Source organism: Pipistrellus hanaki, assembly GCF_964339955.1.
Source record: "Pipistrellus hanaki genome assembly, chromosome: 16".
Lineage (NCBI taxonomy): Eukaryota > Metazoa > Chordata > Mammalia > Chiroptera > Vespertilionidae > Pipistrellus > Pipistrellus hanaki.
In genome coordinates, this window is record NC_140518.1 from 16,803,336 (window position 1) to 16,824,692 (window position 21,357).

General features: G+C 45.3%; 2 protein-coding genes across 21 annotated transcripts in view; one reads left to right on the forward strand and one right to left on the reverse strand.

The window, feature by feature from the left end:
• BPTF (bromodomain PHD finger transcription factor) overlaps window positions 1–3,774 on the forward strand; it is a 99,423-nt gene extending 95,649 nt beyond the window's left edge. For 17 of the 19 annotated variants that reach the window (XM_084864131.1, XM_084864126.1, XM_084864116.1 and 14 more), the window contains one exon: window positions 2,852–3,774. In XM_084864131.1, coding sequence (XP_084720257.1) covers window positions 2,852–2,888 — 37 coding nt within the window. In that variant the 3' untranslated portion in view covers window positions 2,889–3,774. Of the gene's footprint in view, window positions 1–1,834; window positions 2,157–2,851 lie in introns of those variants that run through there. The other 2 variants (XM_084864113.1, XM_084864129.1) reach the window with 1 other exon arrangement.
• A 3,911-nt stretch (window positions 3,775–7,685) lies between these two features.
• LOC311611718 (UPF0450 protein C17orf58) lies at window positions 7,686–14,651 on the reverse strand. 2 transcript variants are annotated; one of them, XM_084864163.1, is made up of 4 exons: window positions 14,575–14,651; window positions 9,731–10,237; window positions 9,304–9,495; window positions 7,686–8,683 (listed from the first exon to the last, which is right to left on the reverse strand). In XM_084864163.1, the coding sequence occupies exons 1-4, from the start codon at window positions 14,588–14,590 to the stop codon at window positions 8,493–8,495; spliced, it is 906 nt and encodes a 301-aa protein (XP_084720289.1). In that variant the 5' UTR covers window positions 14,591–14,651; the 3' UTR covers window positions 7,686–8,492. The 2 variants fall into 2 exon arrangements, with proteins under 2 accessions (XP_084720289.1, XP_084720288.1); XM_084864162.1 differs by lacking the exon at window positions 14,575–14,651 and adding an exon at window positions 12,304–12,451.
• Window positions 14,652–21,357: the final 6,706 nt, after the last annotated feature.

Consider the following 21,357-nt stretch of genomic DNA (forward strand, 5'->3'; position numbering starts at 1 on the left):
TATTTATTCAACATATGGTTGAAAGGCTGCTGTGTGCTGGAGATGGAGACAGCAGGAGCAAATGAAGCTCTTGCTCCCTCGGAGCTTGTTTGCTTTTTTGTTCTGTAGGAAAACAGGGCGGGGTGGTGTGGAGTGATGAGGACATTGATAAACATAATGAAGCAGCTGGACATGGAAAAAGCTCCACCCCACAAACATCATGTAAAATTTCCAGATGCCGAGGTTAAATGAAGCTCTTTAAAACAATCTACAAATCAACAAGAATTAGACTGGTATCAGACTTTTCTCTGGCAACTAGAATGCTAGTGGATTATGGAGAAAGAAATCCAAACGTTTGAGGGAAAACGATTTTCAGCCCAGAAGTCTTTGTCCAACCAAACAGTCCATGTGGAGAAAGGATACGTTAGTCATGCAAAGGCTCAGAAAGGGGCTCCTTCCCATGCATCTTTCTTAGCAAGTTATTTTTAGATGTTCAATAGCTAAATAAGCAAATCTGGCAAACAAGACCTTGGATCCAGGAAACAAGAGGTTCAAGAGAGCACTGGGAACTTCTCTGACCCAGGGCGACATTTGTACGGCAGGCCTTCGAAGCAAGCAGTCCGAACAGGCAGGAGAGGGGAGCACTCCCCGGAGGAGGAGTCTGGGAGAAAATGGAAGGCAATTAATTAGAAACCCCATGAAGAACGAAATGTTGCACAGAAATACTGAGAATGCCCTCTGAGCACAGGAGTAGATGCTGCAGAGAAAAAGATTTACGTAGTTAATAATAATGTGAGTGCCACATTGATCTTCAACTTTTAGAATCAGCCTCTAGAGTAGGGGTGTCAAACTCAATCCGAGAAGGGGCCAAAATCTAAAATCCAGCCTAAATCGCGGGCCGAATGGTTTACTGAACAGTCATAAACTGACAATGTCATAAACTGACAGCGGAGTGCAGTGATGACAGCGCGGTGCGGGCCACATTGCAAGGCCTGGCGGGCTGGATTTGGCCCGCGGGCCTTGTGTTTGACACATGTGCTCTAGAGCATAGAAATGTTATATTTCTAGGAAAGTAAAACTTGAACTAGAGAAAGGAGGGGGAAATGGTTACGTGAGCTCACTTCTGTTTGCCGTAACAGGATTTTGAACAATATAAAGTTGGTAAAGTGGAGAATAGCAGTATAACAAATCTGACTGAGAACTGGAAGTCCAAAGTGATTGATCCGAGGGAGCCCGGATTCCCATTCAGCAAAGACAGGACAGGGGGCTGCAGCTTATTTACAGGCCTCTCCTGTGAGTTATACCGCCAACAATTCTCCTCTGAATAAATTTCTAAAAACTTGCTTAATTGGAAAAGCTATATATATAGCCTTCGATGGGAACTGAGAGGGAAGCTGGGAGTCTACAGGCAGAACCAGAGTGGAGAGGTAGCAGCTGATGCTGCTGGGCCTGTGGAAACAAAGAAATGGGGGCGGGGGCTGAACCAGCACAGGAAGGGGTCACTTTGGAGAGCTTGCCACCAGGTTATCTTATGTAGCTGCTTATTATATTTGAGTTTATATAGTTTTAATAAGAACATGGGAGCCATTTGAAGAGTTTGCTCAATTCTGCTTAAACAAACAAAATATAATTGAAGAGATTTTAGGGAATTTTTGTTGATTTTCCGGATTAAAGCAGAATGAAACATATAGCCAGTGGTTGAAATTTGATTTATTGATGGTTTCCCGTATTTCCTTTGCCATGTTTCCCCGCATTTTTAATTTATGATTGCCAGCATTGTTTGTAAATTATTTTCATTACTGTACTTTGTTACCATTCCTCATTTATACCATCCATGTCCTTTCTTTTCTTACAGATTGTGATATCTTTAGTCTGAATTTTTAACTGGAATCAGAACTGGATGTGGGGGTCACACTTTAATTAAACCACGTGATTACCTAATTCAAAGTTGCCACCCCAAAGTTCAGATTAGTTAATATAATTTTTTAATGTTAAATAAAGATGTATAGTAATAAACAATTTATTCTAGGAGCCATGTTGAACAATGTATTTAAGATTGTAAACTCCTAAATTGCTGTATTTATATATACCATTGCAGTAGGACATACTTTCAGTCCTAGTAACTGTACAGTAATTTGGTTTACTAACAAAAGTTGTGAATAAAACTGTGAAACTAGAAAGACGACTTTCTGGAGTTTAGTAGAAAAGTGTGATTTTAATATTGTTATTTCTCTCTTTTTTTTTTTTTTTTAAATATATTTTTTATTGATTTTATACAGAGAGGAAGGGAGAGAGATAGAGAGTTAGAAACATCGATGAGAGAGAGTCATCGATCAGCTGCCTCTTGCACACCCCCTACCGGGGATATGCCCGCAACCAAGGTACATGCCCTTGACCGGAATCGAACCTGGGACCCTTCAGTCCCCAAGCCGACGCTCTATCCACTGAGCCAAACCGGTCCCGGCTGTTATTTCTCTTTTAACACAATTTTTCCTCTTCACATTCCCCAAATCACTATAAATAAGTACATGCATGCGCACACATGCACACACACCATTTACTACAAGGGTAATGCTTCTGTAAATGTCCCTATTTGTTCCTTTGGCTAAAAACATAATTTTTATTAGACAAATATATATGTGTTTTTTAATATTGACATTTTTCTGTGAGTTTTAATATTTTGTGTACAGTGTATTTTTTTAATTTTAAGGCTAAAAATTTCTTACTTGTTCTCAATACATTTGCTCCTCAAGGGTAAATGAAAGGGCATGGCTGCTTCCCTCAGACAGGTTGACCTTGGCATCCGCTTGAAGCATCATGGTTTTAAAAAGTGAAGGGTGCTTAATTGTTCCCTCTTTTCTGTATTCTGTAGGTCTCATAACAACAAACTGCAATCTACAGCTTCTTAAAGTTCAGCGTGTTAACCTAAACATAAAACAGCAAGAATTTGGTTGTCTGAACTATTTTAAACTAAGGAGCCAGATGTTTTTAGTCAGGTTATCCTGACAAGACTTGACCTAAACTTCGTTTTTATTGGTCATAACAGTCCAGTTTTATTCTTGACCAATTTTGTCCAACGGACAAGGGAAAAGCGAAGTCAACGACACCATTATTTTGTCAAGATCAAATGGTTTTACTATTGTGGCAGAAGCGGGAAAACTGTTTATTGAAAAAAAAAGAAAAAGGAAAGCAAGAAAAAAAGATAATATGGGGTCAAATGTAACTCCATGGAAATGCCACGTCTGCTCTTCAGTGAAGAAGCTGGTTTAGAGTCTCACAGAAAACTTTTGACTGTATTTATTTATTGTTGCAAAAAAAAAAAAAAAAAAAAAAAAAAGACGCTTTTTTATTGCTGCCCTCATTTGTCAGCTAATTATTTTTTCTTATAAAACCCAGCCCTGGTTACATGTAATCCATTCTGTATCTTATCATGATTCCTATAGGTAAAAGTACAAGACAACCTCTAGATGTCTTTTCTTTCTATGAAAGGAGCTGCTATGTACACATGTGCACACATACACAACTGGGAATCAACAGTGAGTTTATTGTTCATGGTAGATAAAAATTAAGCTTGCATAAAGGTTGAGCTAAGTGGTCCTGGACTACAGACTCTGTTGCCTTGACTATAACAGTACAATTTGTCATTCACTCTGCACCAGGCTAAAATGAGTAAAATCTATTTGAAGGTATCTTGTTTGTAAACATTTGTCAGATTCTAATTTTTTTCTTTTTGTATTAAAATTCAACTATGGATGTATATGAAACAAAATAAATGGAGATCATTTTTCTCCCACAGACGGTGTCTTTGAATGTGCGCTAATGATTCTCTGTAAGCCTTTAAGGGGACAGGGTGGGCTGCAAGGTTAATCAAAGGCAGAACCATCCGATCGTGCCTGGGTTTGTCCAGGGTAGTAGTAGCCCTTTTGTAATTCCCGGTCCATTGTCATCACGTCAGAGAGAAGTCTTCAGGGGTGTGCTAGTCCTGTTGCATCAGTTGGTCGGACTAATAAAAAAGGTAGTGTGGCTCACACACATTGCCTTCATCTGTACGTTATGCCACGAGGCAAATTCTCAGTCACAGATAGCTACTTAGGTGGAGGGCATTTTTTTAGATGGCATCCTCCGGTTTTGTATATTTTTGCTGGTTGGTTGAGTTGTTTGGATTCTTTCTTTTTCCCACATAAGAAAGGTAGGGTACGCAGCAGGGTGGGAAATGGAAGCCGTGGAGGAGGGTACATTTGCATGTTTCTCCTTTCCGTGTTCTAACTTCACAGTTGTACCAAGGCACCGTAATAGCAGCTTCTAGAACACCTGCCATGGTTGGCGTATGCAGCTTCGCAAAAATTTTACTAGATTTTGCACTAACTCATGCTATCTTTGCCCCCACCACGTTGTGGAATTAATGTTTTTAAAAAGTTTCCTTCTGTTTAATATCACCCTGCTATGCAAAACCTTTCCCAGACCTTTGCTTCTTGAAAGAAAGATGTTGCTCCAGTTCCCAGTTCTTTCTTATTCCAGGCTCAGGTGTACAGGTTATTCTGGGTTAATTTTGTCTAATGAAGCCCATTGCTTTTTGTACATAAAAATGCCACTTACACTTATGCTTACAAACTAGAGAGACTAATGCTCAATATGAAACATGGAAACCGTTTTTGTTAAAATATTAACATGGAAGTAATCCAATATAGGTTATTTTGTCCTTTCACTTTTGAAAAATGTTACATGTTGTATGCACTCTGCTGATGCAAGAATCCTACGTTTTAATGAATTACAAAATTATTCTGCATCTCATCACATTAGTATTTCTGTACTATTTATTCGTATAGAGAGAGATATAGATATATATGGGCTTAACCATTGAAAACTTGTTGCGGCAAGAACTTTCCTACCTGTAGGCAATAGATTGCTATGTTTTTAACAGATTGTGGTAAATTCTAAACAGCAATTCTTTTTGTACGTAATAGGACATTTCATCCTAGAAAAATAAAGTAATGTTTTTGACATTGGATTTGGTGCAGTTTCTAATGAAACAGTGGTTGGTTGGTTGGTTGGTTGATATATTTTCTGTAGCTGTTGGCATTGCCAAATTGTGCAAAAAAGGCACATTTTATGGGGATCCTCTGACCAGGGAGATGTTAATTTCATATGTGTATTTAATATTATAAAGCCTTTTGTAATTTCTGTCACCATATATAAATACATACACATAGCCATTTTATGGTTTTTATCAACTACAGAGTTTAGTCTTCCAAAGGTAATTTTTGAAAAGCATACATTCTTATAACACAAGGAGTTTCAAAAGCTTTTTTATGATTATTCTTTGACAAGCTTCTGCTGTTCGGTAAAATATACATATTACAGCTATTCCCCCCACCCCTAATAATCCAGGTAGTAAAATGCTCATTTGTGACAGTTAGGATTTTTTCTACCCAGTTTTTGGATTTGTAAATATATTTATTTTACATCAATAGATTTCTTTGGCTAAAGGTATTTTCAATGCTTGTTATGTTTCATCTGCCAAATTCACAATCCTTGAGACTGTTTCAGGAAAAGTATTTTCATAATATTGATAAACGCTTTTTTTTGCTCCTATCCAAATTCTGCAGGATTTTGTTTTAGTTAATGTTCTGCAATAGGTCGGTTTTTTAAAAAGTTGTGGACTTTTAGAGATATTTTCTAAAGTGAAAGTTACCATTTTATATATCAAGTGGCCTGGAGTGGTTTTTAGAGACACTGACAGTTGCTGTGGTTTGTAATCTACAAATAAAAGTTCTTTCCCTGTCCTTGTTCATTTGTATTCGGCAGACTCCCTGCATTTTGTGTATTTCTGATGTTACTAAAGAGCCAACCTGGTGACCTTTCAAATCTGCACTTGCAGACTGAGCGACACAGCACTCTGTGGTCACTGCAGGACTCACTCTGTGACTGAGGCTGTGAGCTGGAAGCCTCAGATTTGGAGCCCTTAAAATGAGAATGGTATCTCACAGGCAAAGTCATGCCTTAGATGTACTTAGAGCCCACTGAGAAGTCGTCTTAATTTTTTTCAATCCTCACCCAAGGATGTTTTGATTTTAGAGAAAGAGGGAGAAAGAGAAACATCAGTTGGTTACCTTCTATATGTGCCCCGATTGGGAATCGAACCTGCAACCTTTGTGGTGTAGGGGGCGACACTCCAACCAACAGTCACCTCGCCAGGGCTATAATAATTTGAGATATTATGAGATCCTTCTATTTACTTAGAATAAAATAGCACAAAAGGCTTTTAAATCTAAAAATTGATCCAATTGGGACCAAATTTAGCTGAAGAACTAGGCTGTGTTTTTTAAATTATAAAGTCCTGTTCCTGAAATTGAATTGGTGTATTATAGGTCAGTTTTTAGGTAAAAAGCTAGTATCAAAAAAAGTGTGTTACCAAAAGAAAAGTCTTTTTTCCCCTTGAACTCAGTCTCCTGTGCCCATCCCCATGCCCACCACCGCTCTAACTCATTTGAGCCTCATTCTTGCCATTGCAAAGCTGGTCTTAAATGATGGCCTTGATTTTAAGAGGAAGTCCCTAAGAAGCTGGCCTCGGTGTATGTACTAACTGGATGGCCTTCTAGCATCACACAGGGCACAGTTCTGGGACATTTTGTGCTTCCAAAACTCAGAAAGTAGTACTCTCAAATCAGTCTAATCAAACCCTAACCTTAAGGCTCTGCAAAAGTGATTTCCCCCCTCCCCCCCACTTCTAAGCCAGATCATATTTATAACTTTATGCTCTAACATCTGACCATCCAACCAATCATTTCTCTATCTGGCCATTGTTTTTTCCCATCGTGTTGCTCAAAACTACCACTGAGCCTTGACATTTAAAATTCAGCTTTGGTTTTTATGACTGCTGCTACTTACGTCTGAGTTCATTTTTATCCTAAAACTAACCCAGAAGCTCCTCATTCACTGCATACTCTACTGCGAGCAGATGGTGTAGGAACACAGTTGGTTCTCAGCCTTTCCAGCAGGATTTCTAAGATGGTCGGGCAAGACTCACTTTGGGAAAAATTCTCTAAAAAAAATTTTTTTTCCAGTAATGCTTTCACCACAGATGAATAGAACCTCTCGGCCTTTATTTTACCTCTCTGCCCATGCTTGGGACAAATAAGGTAGCCGTATCTCCCATCACACTCAGATGTTATGTCTTAGGCCAGTGGTTGGCAAACTCATTAGTCAACAGAGCAGCAAACCGCAGTTTGCCGACCACTCTCTAGGCTATTGCTACTTGCTTCCCTCAACTGTCTGAGGGTCCTGTCCTGGTGTCTGGCAGTGCCGCCCAGCCACTGAGCCTGTGTGCCCCTGCAGCTACACACTTCTTGAGCTCACTGCATGCATGTCCTTTCGAGCCAAATAGGCTGTCTCCTCTCAAGTGCAGTTCCTTTTGATCTTCCTTTAGGCAGTAATCTCACCCATGGGTTACCAGCGTCAGTGTTTCAAATGAACTGAAGTACAGCTTGATCTTCTGGGGGTAAAATTGTTAATATTTTTGTGGGTTCAAGTAAAAACCAGTATGAAATTAGCTAATGGTTAAACTTTTTTTTTATCCCCACTGGAAAAATGTTTAAAATTCACGTGCTTGCAAGCTGTCGAGTATCAGTTCTGGGGTTTGTTGAGTATGTTTGAGGGAGTTTGGGGGCTCAGTGAGGCTAAAAAAGAAAACCCAGGTGCATCCAAGATCTGATTTCAAGGCAAGGTTTACTGCTTTACAAAACCAACATGATATTTGGTCTTAATAGAAAAATGACATCAGATACACCCTGACTATGTTTAGCATTGGGATAGCTCACAGTTTCTGTACAAAACATAGGTTTTAGGAGCAGGGAGGCATGAAAATAAGCTATCTTACACTTTGGTACATCAGAAACACTTGTTTGAGTAATATTTTGCTTGAAGTAAGCCCTTTAAGTGTAAAACTTCCTAACGTGTCTTGGGGCTCTGACCCATATGTTTGATCTATATGACACCATACATGTCTTTGACTAGTGCACTTACTGTTATGTACAGAACTTAAAATGTGATGCTGTAGGTATGCCATTTGGTTTGATACGTGATATAAACTATTCAACGTTGTATATAAAATCAAGGAAATGTTTTTTGTGTGAACGATTTCTACTGAGAATGTATTTAAATTAAAATAATTAAAAATAAACAGCATGAAGCAGTGATCTGTTAATGGGACAGGTCAGTAGCCAGGTGCATGACCAGCACTAAGAATAACTCTGCCACCGAGCTCAGAAGCATACATTTAAGAAGCATCTTGTAAATAAGAAGATGACAAACTTCACGATTAGAGTTGGAACTATGCAACTAGTTCATAAAAAAGAGCCATGTGCCCTATTGTAAAGGAAGGTCCCATTACAATGGCCCTTCACACAAAACACAGGTTTTTAGGGGCAGGGATTACATGATTACATGAAGATAGACCTCTCCTGTCTTGATCAATTCCAAGTCTCTTATGATCCAGACATGCTGGGATGGTAAGTTCAAATGCATTGGGTGTGAATTGCACCTTGAACTTGCACATCCCTTTTTCGGTTAAACCTTTTCACATAGCTGCTGCTGCTCTGGAGCAGTCCATCTCCTGGCCGGAGCCGCCCTCTTAGGACCTGGAGCAGAGCTGTAGGGAGCTGCCGCCTCTTATGGTAGATGTGGCCCATCACAATATACCTGCTGCCTGGGGGGGAAGGAAAAGGTATGAATTCATGGTGTCTTTTCAATGCCATGAAACACTAAGAAAATGTAAGATCCTTAAGAAACGACAAAGCTTGAATCTATTGTCTTGCTCCATTATTTTGGACCTCAGACATCTGGTGGAAACAGTCTAATAATGACCTTTAGAAGAGAACCAGATAATCCACCCGTAAGCACTCGAGAGAACGAGGGTCCAAATCACAATGTATCAACAGGATTTTGCCAGAGCCCATCTCTAGAAAGACAGGGGAGAGGGTATCGGTGTCCCAAACCTCAAGAACGGTTCTAACCGCAGTTTAAACAGAGCCCCGTATGAACTCTGGCAACGGGGTTTCCAATCATGCACTCAATTTGTCAACTAATACTGAGTGCCTGCTTTGTGCCAATCCCTGCTATTCCTTGGGGGGGGGGGGGGGGGGGAGTGTGATTGTTGGAGCTTAAATGAACAGTGGTCAAAATAACACCTGTCGTCCAAATTCCATTAGTCTTAGAATACCCCTCGCCCCAAAGATGCTGGAGTGGCCCGAGTTGTGGCACCCACGTTCCAGGTGGTGATGTACATAAAAGGACACCTAAAAAAAGGGGCCGGATCGGCTTCAGTACCGGGTTTCAACTCTGGGCATGTCTTGTTGCAGCTGGAGGAGTCCAGGGCTAAGAGGTGGACGCGGAAGAAAAAGCCGTCCGGGGTGATGTACAGGCGGTTCATCTTGTACAGCCCGTCCCGGTCCACCAGCAGCGTCACCAGCTGGATGCCCGGGCCCACCACGTCCACATCGTGCACGATGCCGTTCACTGCTGCTTCAAAAAACAACACCACAGAGTCTGGACAAATGCATCAGCCTCGCCTCCTCTCTCTTTCCCCGGGGCGTTTATCACAAACCAAGGCACCGTCCGCACGGGCCTGGGGCCTGCGGGGCCGGGTGGGTGGGTTTCCCCGGGGGTTGGGGGTGTCGACGCGCATCGCCGAGCGCTCTGGGCTCGGAAGGGCTCGCGGGGCGGCCGGGGGCGCGGCGGGGCGCGGCGGGCTCACCGAACTCGCTGGCGCAGAAGGACTCGCGCTCGTCCAGCTCCACGCGGCAGCCGTGCGCGCAGGGCTCGGCGCCGGGCTCCGCGTCGCCCCGGGACCGGTTCCGGCGCGGCGGCGGCGGCGGCGCGGGGAGCGCGGGCGGCGCGGCGGCGCGCGGCCGGTTGGGGTGAGCCAGGCCGTCGTGGGCGCGCGCGGGCGGGCGCGCGGCGGGGAAGCGCAGGACGCGGGCGCGCGCGCGGGGCGGGGCCTCCGCGGGCGCGCGGCGCGACGACGCGCGGTTCTCCGCCTGCGGGAGGCGCGGGCCCGGCGGGCCGGCGGGCGGGCGCGCGGCCTCCCGGAAGCCGGTCGGGTTCTCGGCGGCCGGCGGGGGCTTCCGGCGCCGCGGGTCGGGCCAGGCGGGCGCAGCGGCCTCGGGGGCCGGCTGTGTCCGCGGGGCCGGCGGCTCCTCCTCCGCGCTCGGGCCGCCGCCGCCGCCGCCGGGGTCGGGGTTGCGGTCGCGGGGCGGCGAGGCTGTGGGAACAGAGGAGAGGCCGGAGCTGAGGGCGGGCGGCTGGCAGGGGAGGGGGACAGGCCGATGGGGAGAGCGAGGACCGGGCCGGGAGGGGAGAGGAGAGGAGAGGGGGGCTGTGCACACTCAGCGAGCACCTGCGAGAGGAGGCGGGGAGGCCCGGCGGCCCGGAGCGGAGGAAGGAGGAGGGAGGGCGGGAGGAAGGCGCCCGGGGGGCAGCGGAGGGAAGCCTCAGCCTCAGTCCGCTTCCTGGGCCCCCAAGGGAGAGGGGGACGAGGGTCTTGCCCTCCAAGCATGAGGCCGGCTAAGGAAACTTTCTCCCCACGGCGGAGCATGCCGTTTCTTTTTTAAGGAACCTTCCCAGATCGATAGCGTTTGCAGTGACAACCCCCTGTTTGTTCTCTAGGACTGAACGTAATTGACAGCTGTGGCTGGAGAACGAACAAGCTCCTGCTGCCCTTTCTCTAACGCGAGTATAAACATCCGCCTTCTGGCCGCCGACAGTTTGCTGAGAAAGTACCGCGAGCGAACCCCGGGGGGCGAGGCCTCCTGCTGCAGGTTCTCCCAATTGTGTCAGCGCCCCTGACAACACGGCTGTTTGGTTTTCCCATCCGTGTTTGCACTGTCATCTCGGTCTCCAGAACCCAGCCTGTGTGAGTGGATTTTTTTTATCTGGCTTCTTGGACACCCCCTGCCTGGTAAACGGCAGCGAAGAGGTTTTTAAAGCCTCGCTGGGAGGCAGAGGCCCCTGGTGAGGTATAAAAGCACACACATTGCCTACAATTTCCCCTCCCTGGATGGTGGAGAAAAAAAAAAAAAACAACAACAACAACAACAAAAAACCTCCTAAATAGTATGGCATGCAAACAAACTTTTAAAAAAAAGTATTAATGATATTCCCCAGGGCTCCAGCCAGATGGGTGAGCAAACTTCAGCCAACTCGGAAGCCGGGCAACTTTCCATGCCCAGTTACACAATGTCATCGTCAGCTGCCCGCCTGCCTGGGTCCCAGCGCCCTCCCCGCAGGCTGGAGGGCCCGTCTTTATGTTTCTCTGTCTCTGTCGTTTGGACCGGCTGGTTTTCAGCGTTTCTCTCCTCTTGCACCGGAGAGCTTGGGTCTGCCCCGTTTGCAGCTCTTTCTTGCAACACCTCATTTAAAGTGACTTATCTTGCCAAACGGTTAATCTCCTTTACCATCAGCTTTCCCCCGGCCCTAATAGCTGGGGATCGCTCGTGTCTTTGCAAAGAGGCTGGTTCTGACTCATCGCGGCCGGCTCGGTCCCACACACACAGCTGAGCAAAGTCCTGGTGGCGATCCAGTTCCCCACTGTCCACTGCTGACCTCCCCGCCGCTCCCCCTGGCTGACACCATCTGTTGTCATGGGAAAGATGGTCTGATAGTTGGGTTAAATCATGCCACTGAAGTCATCCGATGTGGAAAAATAGCCCAAAGTAAAAAAAATAATAATAATAAAAATAAAATAAAAAATGCCCTGGGAGGTGCGGAAGCCCTTTTCCCAGAGATAGCGACTCCAACAAACCATCTCCCACCAAAAAAAAAAAGAAGAAAAAAAAAGTCCTGATTTCTGCATTCCCCCGTAACTTAGGTTCATACCGCGCCTGGAATGGCGCGTTTTTAAGCTCAGGTGTGCCGGGCCGGTCCTTGGGGCCGCGGGGAGAGGGGAGGAAGGTGGGGGTTTTGGTCTCTTCGCCCCCGGCCCCCGGCCCCCGGGGGGTTCCCTCAGGTCAGACCCGCGCTCTGGGGGCGCGGGGACCCCGCGGGCACCGTCCCGGCTCCGGGCTCCGGGCTCCGGGCAGGGGCGGCTGCTGAGCATGCAGCGCTCCCTGCAGCCCGCCCGGCTCGCTCCAGATCCTTTCGGTAGCTCAACTGGCTTCTTTCGGAAAAGGCTGCCAAGACACACTGCATCTTGGGGACCCGGACCCGGAGTCTCCTCTCCTGCAAACTCTGGCCCCTTCCTCGCCTCTCCCTTCCCCGCGCCCCCTCCCCAGCTCCCCCGCGCACCGGGACCCATACCTCTCCCAGGGCTCCGCAGCTCGCCGATCTTACCTTTTCCCTCCGCCCCTGGGGCGTCAGGAGCCGATCCGATGATCAAGCAGAGGAGCCAGAAGGCTCTGGCTGTCATTTCTGCAGACGCGGTTCCCAGGCTCTGAAAACCCAGCCAGGGCTTTCTGCTGTCTCTCTCCCCCCACCCCACCCTCCCCTGCCCCGCACCCCCACCCCCCTTCATGCTAATGAGAGGCAGCCTGTGGGGAAGCGGGATCACTCACTGGACAGGCCATGGAGCAGCAGGGAGCCGGGGAGTGCTCCCGGCCTCGGGGGACAGCACGTGGCCGCCCCCACTCGTCCCTGCGGACGTGCCTCCTGCGGCCTCCGAGCAGCGATAGCTCCAGCCTCAGCCTTAAAGCCTTAAAGCCCATGGGTCTGCGGCCGGGCTGCGGGGAGGGAGAGGAGGGCTGGCCGGAGGAGAGGAGAGGAGAGGGTGTCCAGGGGTGAGGGACAGGGTGGGGAGCCTGAGAGACAGGACGTGTTTTCTGGATGGAGTCTCCAGCCCATAGGCAGGCACATCAGCGCCTCCGACAGCCCGGGCCGCGACAGGGCGGTCTCAGATGACAAAGTTGCTCGCAGAATGTGTCAGGGGTTCCAAGAGAAACAAGTCTCCACGTCCTGGGTCTGGTTAAACGATGTTACTACATATACCATGTTTGTATTCCAGAACCAGAAGGAAGAAAGCCATCCGCAAAGTAGCTGTTCCTCTTGCTCCGCACACCCGCATGGAAACGGGCATCAGCTGGCAGGACTCGCCGGGCCTGTCCCCGCCAGGTGCTGGGGACAGAGGTGGGCAGACCCTCCCCAGGCCTCTCGGGAGGGCCATCTCCTGGAGGAAGGGGACTCGCTCTCGGGGCTGGATTCTGGAACGGGCCCGGGCCAAGGAGCCTCTTCCTCAGAGTGCACCGGAAAAAAACAATATTCACCGAGGGCAGAGCCAGGCCCCCCGTCCCAAACCCCCCGCCTGCCCCCCGTGGCTCTGCCTTCAGTGGCTTCACCCCAAAAGCAAGGGGAAATGCACCGAGATGAAGGCGTTTTCCCGAAGCACCTGAGCCAGCACTGAGCTGCAACGGCTGGGAGAAACGGCCAACTGCTGCTGCACTGATATCTTGTGTCTCCGAAATAAATGGTGCCAGTGGACTGACCAGACTTGGGGGGGGTCGAGTTTTCCAGAAAGACACCGGAAAGCTAGAAGGAGAACAGTGGCGTGGGGAGAGGGCTGGTAAGTTCTTTCCGAGGAACACGGGATCGGCAGCTGAGACCACAGGACGCTGGTTGTTTGGTGAGAGAACCGTAGGTAAGGTTAGGAAGGTTAGAACCGTGGCAGGTTTGACTTGGGTTGAGGAAAATATGGCAGCAGCCGAGGTCTCCAAGAAAGCCGACTGCAGGGCGGTGACCCTGAGCTCCTGGCCGCCGGGGGCTCTCGGGAGAGCATCCTGCAGGGGTGCTGGCCGATGGGTCCCGAATGAGGCCTGGTGTGGTTTGCGGCACACGGCGCGGTAAAGGTGGTCCTTAGAGAGGAGTGCGTGTCTGGCCACCGGCTGGCAGGATGGTGGAGGGCGTCCCCGTGTCCTGTCGTCTGGTTCTCAACTTTCCTCAGCAGCTTGTAACCCGGAGGACGGCAATGGGCCAGATGCACGGGATTGACTCCTGTTAGCCAAACTCGGGAAAAGCAGTATATAAACCTGAATGTGCAATGGAGAGGCTATGGGAAAGGTGGTTCTGAGGTCTAATGATGCATCAGAAAGTTGTGGTTTTTGGTTTTTTAAATATATTTTATTGATTTTTCACAGAGAGGAAGAGAGAGGGACAGAGAGTTAGAAACATCAATGAGAGAGAATCATCGATCAGCCGCCTCCTGCACACCCCCAACTGGGGATGTGCCCACAAACAAGGTACGTGCCCTTGACCGGAATCGAACCCAGAACCCTTTAGTCCACAGGCTGACGCTCTATCCACTGAGCGAAACCGGTTTCGGCAGAAGGTTGTGTTGTGAGCACCACATTGAATTACAGCTGGAGGCAGGCCAGTGCTCCTCACTCAGGTTTTAGGGGAGGACTCAATCTCCCCAGCCCCTGCGAGGCTTGAGAACACCAGTCAGCGTCTCCAGCCTCCGGCCGGGACCCCGTAAACACGGTGACATTCTTGGTGCTTCTGTGGGCCGAGTGAAGCTACATCCTTAGCTCCCCCTCTTTCACATGTTCTTTCTCTAAGTGAAATAAAACGAACTAGGCTTCCGCTTTCTCAGTTCCACCCACATCTCAGACATACCTGCCGGAGATGACATTCGAGTCACGCAGACGCAGTGTGGGGTGTTCCAGAAACTCCTCTGCTGCAGGAATGCTGTGAATGCCCCAGAGCCCACGCCCTGCACCCAGGGGCAGAGCCCGGCGGCCTGGCTCCCAGGTGGCACGGGCCTGGAGGGTCCAGGCTGGGCAGCATCTGGCTGGCAACTTCTGAACCACACAAACGGTGGGAGGCTCCAGAGCTCGGAGGCTGATCTGTGTACGCCAGAATGGCACTTATTAATTCACAAGAAATCATGCTCATGGCGGCCTGGCTAACATTCTCTTCCTATAAACAGGCCACGGGGGGGGGGGGGGGGGAGCCACATTAGCATCACGATGCTCGGTAAGATAAGCCAGGGCGAGAGGAGTTTGTCATATGATTGGAATGTTTAACAGTATTGGTTTCTCTTCGCCTCATGTGTCCATCTCCATAATAGGTGTGTGTGTGTGTGTGTGTGTGTGTGTGCGTGCGTGTGTGTGTGTGTGTGTGTGTGTGTGGCGGGTAGCAGATTCCAAGAGCCTTCCTCCCTCCTGCCAGTTTCTGGTGTTTTGACTATATCTCTCTGCTCAGCAAATATTTGTTGAGCGTCTCCTATGCGTTGTATAAGGAAGTGTGTGCCAGCTTCCTGGCATGGAGCTCCTGAAACCCTTGGAATTTCCCAAGTGATAGAGGTGTCTTTGTTATTCAGGAGCTTCCTGGATCGCCCCGGAGTTTATGCTAATGGGGGGACTCTGGGAGAGAGCCCTTTGATGGGAGCGGGGACCACAAAGAACAGCCATGCAATTCAATGGCCAAGGCTGGGAGCCACCTGGGCCTCCAAGGAGGGGAGAGAGGCTGGAGATCGGGAGCACTCGGGTGGGCAGTGATTCACCCATCCTGCCTACCAACACACCCCAGCGAACAGTCGGGGCGCTCGGTGAGCCCGGTGGTGTGCTGGGGAGGCGCTCGCCCTGTTCCATGCAGAGAGGACGAGGAAGCCTTGCCATTGGGCCCTCCCAGACCTCCCCGTCTCTGTCTCTCCTTTGGCTGCTCCAGATCTGCATCCTTTGCAAAAAAACTGTGGTCGTAAGTGCAGCACCTTCCTGGATTCTGTGAGCCATTGTAGAGAACCGTCAAATCTGAGGGGGGTCGTGAGAACCCCCAGTTTGTGGCCAGTTTTTATTTAGTTAAAACGTCATCAAAATGTCATTACAAACTCTTGGTACACGTGAAATCTCCAAACTGCATAACACGTTCTCTTTCGAACCGTAGTTGGGAATGTTTTAGGCTGCTCTCAGTTTTTGCCATTGTGAAAGTTTCTGTGTCTCCATCACCAGAGAACTGGCTGGCCCTGGAGGGACGCGGTGGAATACCGTAGAGCAGGTACTGTCGGCATTTGGGGCAGATGGTTCTTTGCTGTGTGTTGTAGGGCTTTGACCAGAATGCCCGGCCTTACCCATCGCATACCAACAGCACCCTGCCTCCAGCTGTGACAACCCTCACTGTCCCCAAATGACTGTTGGCTGCAGATCATGATTTATATTCATTGCTAACACAGCAGTGAAAATAAATGAGCTACAATTACAAAAGCACAATAGAGACGAATCTCATAAAGATGATGACAAATAAAAAAAAAGTCCAATTTCCTTTTTATAAGGTTCAAAAATAGGCAAAACTAACCTATGGAGCCAAAATCTGTTTGGCTCAGTGGATAGAACGTCGGCCTGTGGACTCAAAGGTCCCAGGTTCAATTCCGGTCAAGGGCATGTACCTTGGTTGTGGGCACATCCCCAGTGGGGGGTGTGCAGGAGGCAACTGATCAATGTTTCTAATTCTATTCCTCTCCCTTCCTCTCTGTAGAAAATCAGTAAACTATATTTTAAAAAACAAAAAAACTAATCTATGGAGTAGGTCTTGACTAGAAAGAATACTGGGGGAAGGGAGTCTGATGCTAAAGTTTTCTAGAGTTTGACTTACTAATTTTTGATATCTTAAATAAGAAGTGGTATTAGTTTATATAGTCAAAGATGTCATATCCCAGCATGCCCTAGTTGATTTGGCTCAGTGGATAGAGCATTGGCCTGTGGGCTGAAGGGTCCCGGGTTTGATTTTGGTCAAGGGCATATGCCCAGCCTGCAGGCTCCATCTCCAGTAGGGGGTGTGCAGGAGGCAGCCAATCAGTGATTCTCTCTCATCATTGATGTTTCTATTTCTCTCTCCTTCTCTCTTCCTCTCTGAAATCAATAAAAATATGTATTTTTTAAAAAGATGTCATGTAGTTTATAAAAGCTTAAATTTATACAAGTAATACATATTCATTCCACAATTGCATATTACAGATAAGAAAAAATAAAAAATGTAAATCTATTTGTCTAGAAAAAACTATTATAAAAATTCTGGTGTGCATTTTCAGACTTTTTCTACACATATATGTAAATGTAAATATATGTATCATAATTTCTTTCTGTAAAAGTGGTATCATGGTATATACATATTTATTATTGATTTGAGAGAGAGGAAGGAAGAGACTGAAAGAGAAACACAGAGACAGAGACAGCAAGAAACATAGATGTGTAAAAGACAAGAGACACATCGATTGGTTGCCTCCTGCACCTGGGTTGGGGGTAGAGCCTGCAGTTACCTGCCCTTGACTGGGAATCAAACCCTTGACCCTTTGGTGTGCAGGCCAACGTTCTAACCGGCCAGGGCGATGTGTGTGTGTGTTTTTTTAATTTATTTTAATGATTTGTCCGCATCTCTCCATTTCAATAAGCAGAATTCCATAAACATTTTTATTGACTGAATTCCTAAACATGGAATTGCTGAGTCGAAGGATATGATACTTCAGTACTTTTGCTGCGTGTTGCGGAGCGGGACCCAGACGTGCTTTATCAGTGTCCACCGAGCAGCGCTCAGTGCAGGCCTGCACCAATGCCTCTTTCCCCACGTTGGGATCGGAAACGTCAGTATTTGAGATCCTTGCTGTTCTGAAGAGGTTTTTTTTTTCTTTTTAATTTCCATGTACATTCTTATAAAAATATTTTTTCAATTACAGTTGCCACTCACTATTGTTTTATATGAGTTTCAGGTGTCTAGCATCGTGGTAGACATTTACATAATTTACACAGTGCTTCCCTGGGATAAGTCTAGTACCCACCTGGCACCATATATCATTATTGCAATATTATTGACTATATTCCCTAAGCTGTACTTTACATCCCCGTGAGTATTCTGTAACTACCAATTTGTACTTCTTACTCCCTCCACCTTTTTCACCCTGAAGAGGTTTTTTTTAAAAAGTTTCTCTTTAATTCCTTTTTTTCCCCCTTTTTTCATTGTGGGTGATATTGTACACTTTTTTTGTAGATTTATTGGCCATTTGGATTTCCTTTAATTTCCTGTTCATATTCCTTGTCTGTTTATTAGGATGTTCATATTGTCCTTTATGAGTTTAAGAACTATGTATAGTCCAAGAATTTTAACTCTTTGTCCATTACACAGCACGGAGCAAAAGTAGGTTTACAGTTGTTTATTCAGAAAATAATACAATAATTACTAAATAATAATACAAGAATAAATTCTATGTATCGAGAACTCACAACACCTACTTTTGACCCACCCTGTATATATTGCAAATATTTCCTCACGGAATTTCATTTGACTTGTAACTTCTTAGCGATTTTTTTGGCCAGAGAACGTTTACATTTCGCATAGTAAAATCCATCAATCTCTTGTCTAACAATGTCCCTGGCGTTTTTGTCATGCTTAGAAAGCCTTTCTCCATCTCAAAAATATATATATAAAGCTATATTTTTCTAGTGCTTGTAGTAAAATCACGATTCCATCTGGAATTTATTTTGGTATGTAGAATGAGGTAAGAATCTAATTTTATTTTTTTCTCAAATAACTAGGAAGTTGTCTAACCCAATTGGCAAATAAATTCATCCTTTCCCATCATTGAGATGTCACCCTTAACATAAAGCAGCGATTTTCAGCCAGCGTGCCACAAGAATTTTTAAAACATGCATACCTGACTACTTAACTACAGGCGTTGACCTGTCTTCCCTCAGATTGTCAAGTAAAAAAAATGACAACAATCAATACAACAATAGCCGCCCAATGTAAATGAATGAAAATTATACCTATTTTTTTTTGTCAGATTGGCAAAAAAAATATTTTTTGATGTGCCACAGAATGCTAGTAATTAGTTTATATGTGCCATGAGATGAAATAGATTAAAAATCATTGACATATTTGCCCACAATGGGGCATGGTTATAGTTATCATGTTATAACATACTAGAGGCCCAATGCACGAAATTCATGCAAGGGGTTCGGCCCTCTCAGCCCCAGCTTCATCTGAAAGGTTGTCCGGAAGGTCATTAGGCTGTCGGGTCTAATTAGCATATTACCCTTTTATTATTATAGATATTTCTTTGAAAAATTCATTTTTGATATGATAGTGTTTGTTTTTCTTTCAAGTTAACTTTAGGATTATTCTTTTTTTTTTTTTTTTTTAATATATTTTATTGATTTTGTACAGAGAGGAAGGGAGAGAGATAGAAAGCTAGAAACATCAATGAGAGAGTCATCAATCAGCTGCCTCTTGCACACCCCCTTCTGGGGATATGCCCGCAACCAAGGTACAGGCCCTTGTCCGGAATCGAACACGGGTCCCTTCAGTCCCCAAGCCGACGCTCTATCCATTGAGCCAAACCGGTCTTAGCAACTTTAGGATTATTCTGCTAAATTTAAGGTTCCTGTTGGTTTCATTGAATTTGCATTACATGTATAGATTAACTTGTAAAGGATTTGACAGATTTTCTGTATTGTCTTTCTGTCCATGAAGATAGAATATCTACATTTCTTTGAGTCTTCTTTTCCCTCTGTCAGAATATTATCATTTTCTTCATCTAAGCTCTACATTTGTCTTGTTAAATGTATTTCCTGAGTATTCTATATTTTTAATGCAATTTGGAAAGATCTCTTTTCCCTTTATATTTTCTAACTGGTTTTTTTGGGGTATATAGAAAAAGGATGGATTTGTGTGTATATCTATACTTACTGTTTATACCCCAATTTGTGCATTATCCAAAAATAGTCCAAACTATTTTCAATTGATTCCCTTGGGTTTTCCCAGTTTAAAAAAAAAACACAAAAAAACATATACTCTATAAATAATGATATTTTGCCTCTTCCTCTCAAATATTTATTTAATTTTTTACTGAATTGATGAGAACTTTCCAAACTTTGTTGAATAATGTCAAGTCATCATCTTTGTTTTAGTGGTATAACTCATTAGTAGAGAACACCTCAAATGTTCCATTTTCAAGTGACTAAAGACTTGATTCCCTCCAAGAATTTTGAGCTATATTTATCTGTACACCCACACTATTTTTACTTAGGAATCTGAGAAATATTTCTATTCTACTGTGACTTCCTTAATATTGATGATCGGATTGTGTCTTTTATATATTGTATTTTTTCTCTAATCATTTTTATCTCTTTTTCCTTTTCATTCTAGGAGAGGTTCTTGAATTGTACATTATGTCACTGAGTTTGTTTTCAGTAGTATCATCTCTGCGTTGGCTCCTTCCAATAAGGATTTAATACTAAGGAATTATTATTAGTTAACTCCTATTTTGGTTCTTCCTATTGTTCTTTCATTTGCGTCTGCTCACTTCTGAAGTTCCCTGATTCACAAGGACCATCTCTTTTGTACTTTTGTGAGAATGCCTAGCTGTTTTTTGATACTGTCTTCACAATTCTTTGTCATCATCATTTGAAGTATATTCTTCCTCCAAGCATTTTTTATTTTATTTTTAATATTTGTTATTTTTCAATTACAGTTGACATTCAATTTTATATTAGTTTCAGGTGTACAACAGTGTTAGGCATTTATATAACATGAAGTGATCACCCCAATAAGTCTAGTACCCACCTGGCTCTATACAAAATTACCACAATGTTATTGACTATATTCCCTATGCTGTACTTTACATCCTTATGACTATTTTGTAACTGCCAATTTGTACTTATTAATTCCTTCACCTTTTTCACTAAGCCTCCCAACCCCCCCTCCCATCTGGCAATCAGGGGAGATATTTTTATTACAAAAGATTAATAATTAATTTACATTCTGAAAATTATTGAGAATAATATAATGAACACTGTTTAAGTATGACCCAGTTTTTGCCAAATGTTAACTTTTTTTTTTGTCCTATGTACTTTATATTTTCTAGTTTAAAAATAATTACAAACCCAGTTGGTGGTAACCAGTCTCCAAATGGCTGGCCCCCAATGATCCTCGATTCCTGATATTCACACTCCCCCCACCCCGTGTCTCCACCCACATTGTAGCAGGACTAATCTGGCAAACAGCATATGGGAGAAGTGATATGTATTCCCAAAATGAGATTACAGCCGAAACTGGTTTTGCTCAGTGGATAGAGTGTCGGCCTGCAGACTGAAAGGTCACGGGTTCGATTCCAGTCAAGGGCATGTACCTTGGTTGCAGGCACATTCCCAGTGGGGGGTGTGAAAGAGGCAGCTGATCGATGATTCTCTCTCATTGATGTTTCTAACTCTCTATCCCTCTCTCTTCCTCTCTGTAAAAAATCAATAAAATATTTTTTTTTTTTTAAAAAGGTTTAAAAAAAATGAGATTACAGATAGACTGAACTCTCATCTTGGGCATGCCTTCTTTCTTCCTTTTAAAGCATTTGCTCTGGGGAAAGCCAGCTGCCATGTAGGGCAGACACTCCAGCAGCCTCCGGGAGGCCCACAT

What these genes read in the sequence shown, in the direction of transcription:
- LOC311611718 (XM_084864162.1), bottom strand. Translation starts at nt 12,379, where the DNA reads ATGACAGCCAGAGCCTTCTGGCTCCTCTGCTTGATCATCGGATCGGCT. An exon ending in CCCAGGGGCGGAGGGAAAAG is followed by an intron (nt 10,238 to 12,303) that starts GTAAGATCGGCG and finishes CTGTTCCCACAG; the next exon opens with CCTCGCCGCCCCGCGACCGC. An exon ending in ATGCCCAGAGTTGAAACCCG is followed by an intron (nt 8,684 to 9,303) that starts GTACTGAAGCCG and finishes CTTCCCCCCCAG; the next exon opens with GCAGCAGGTATATTGTGATG.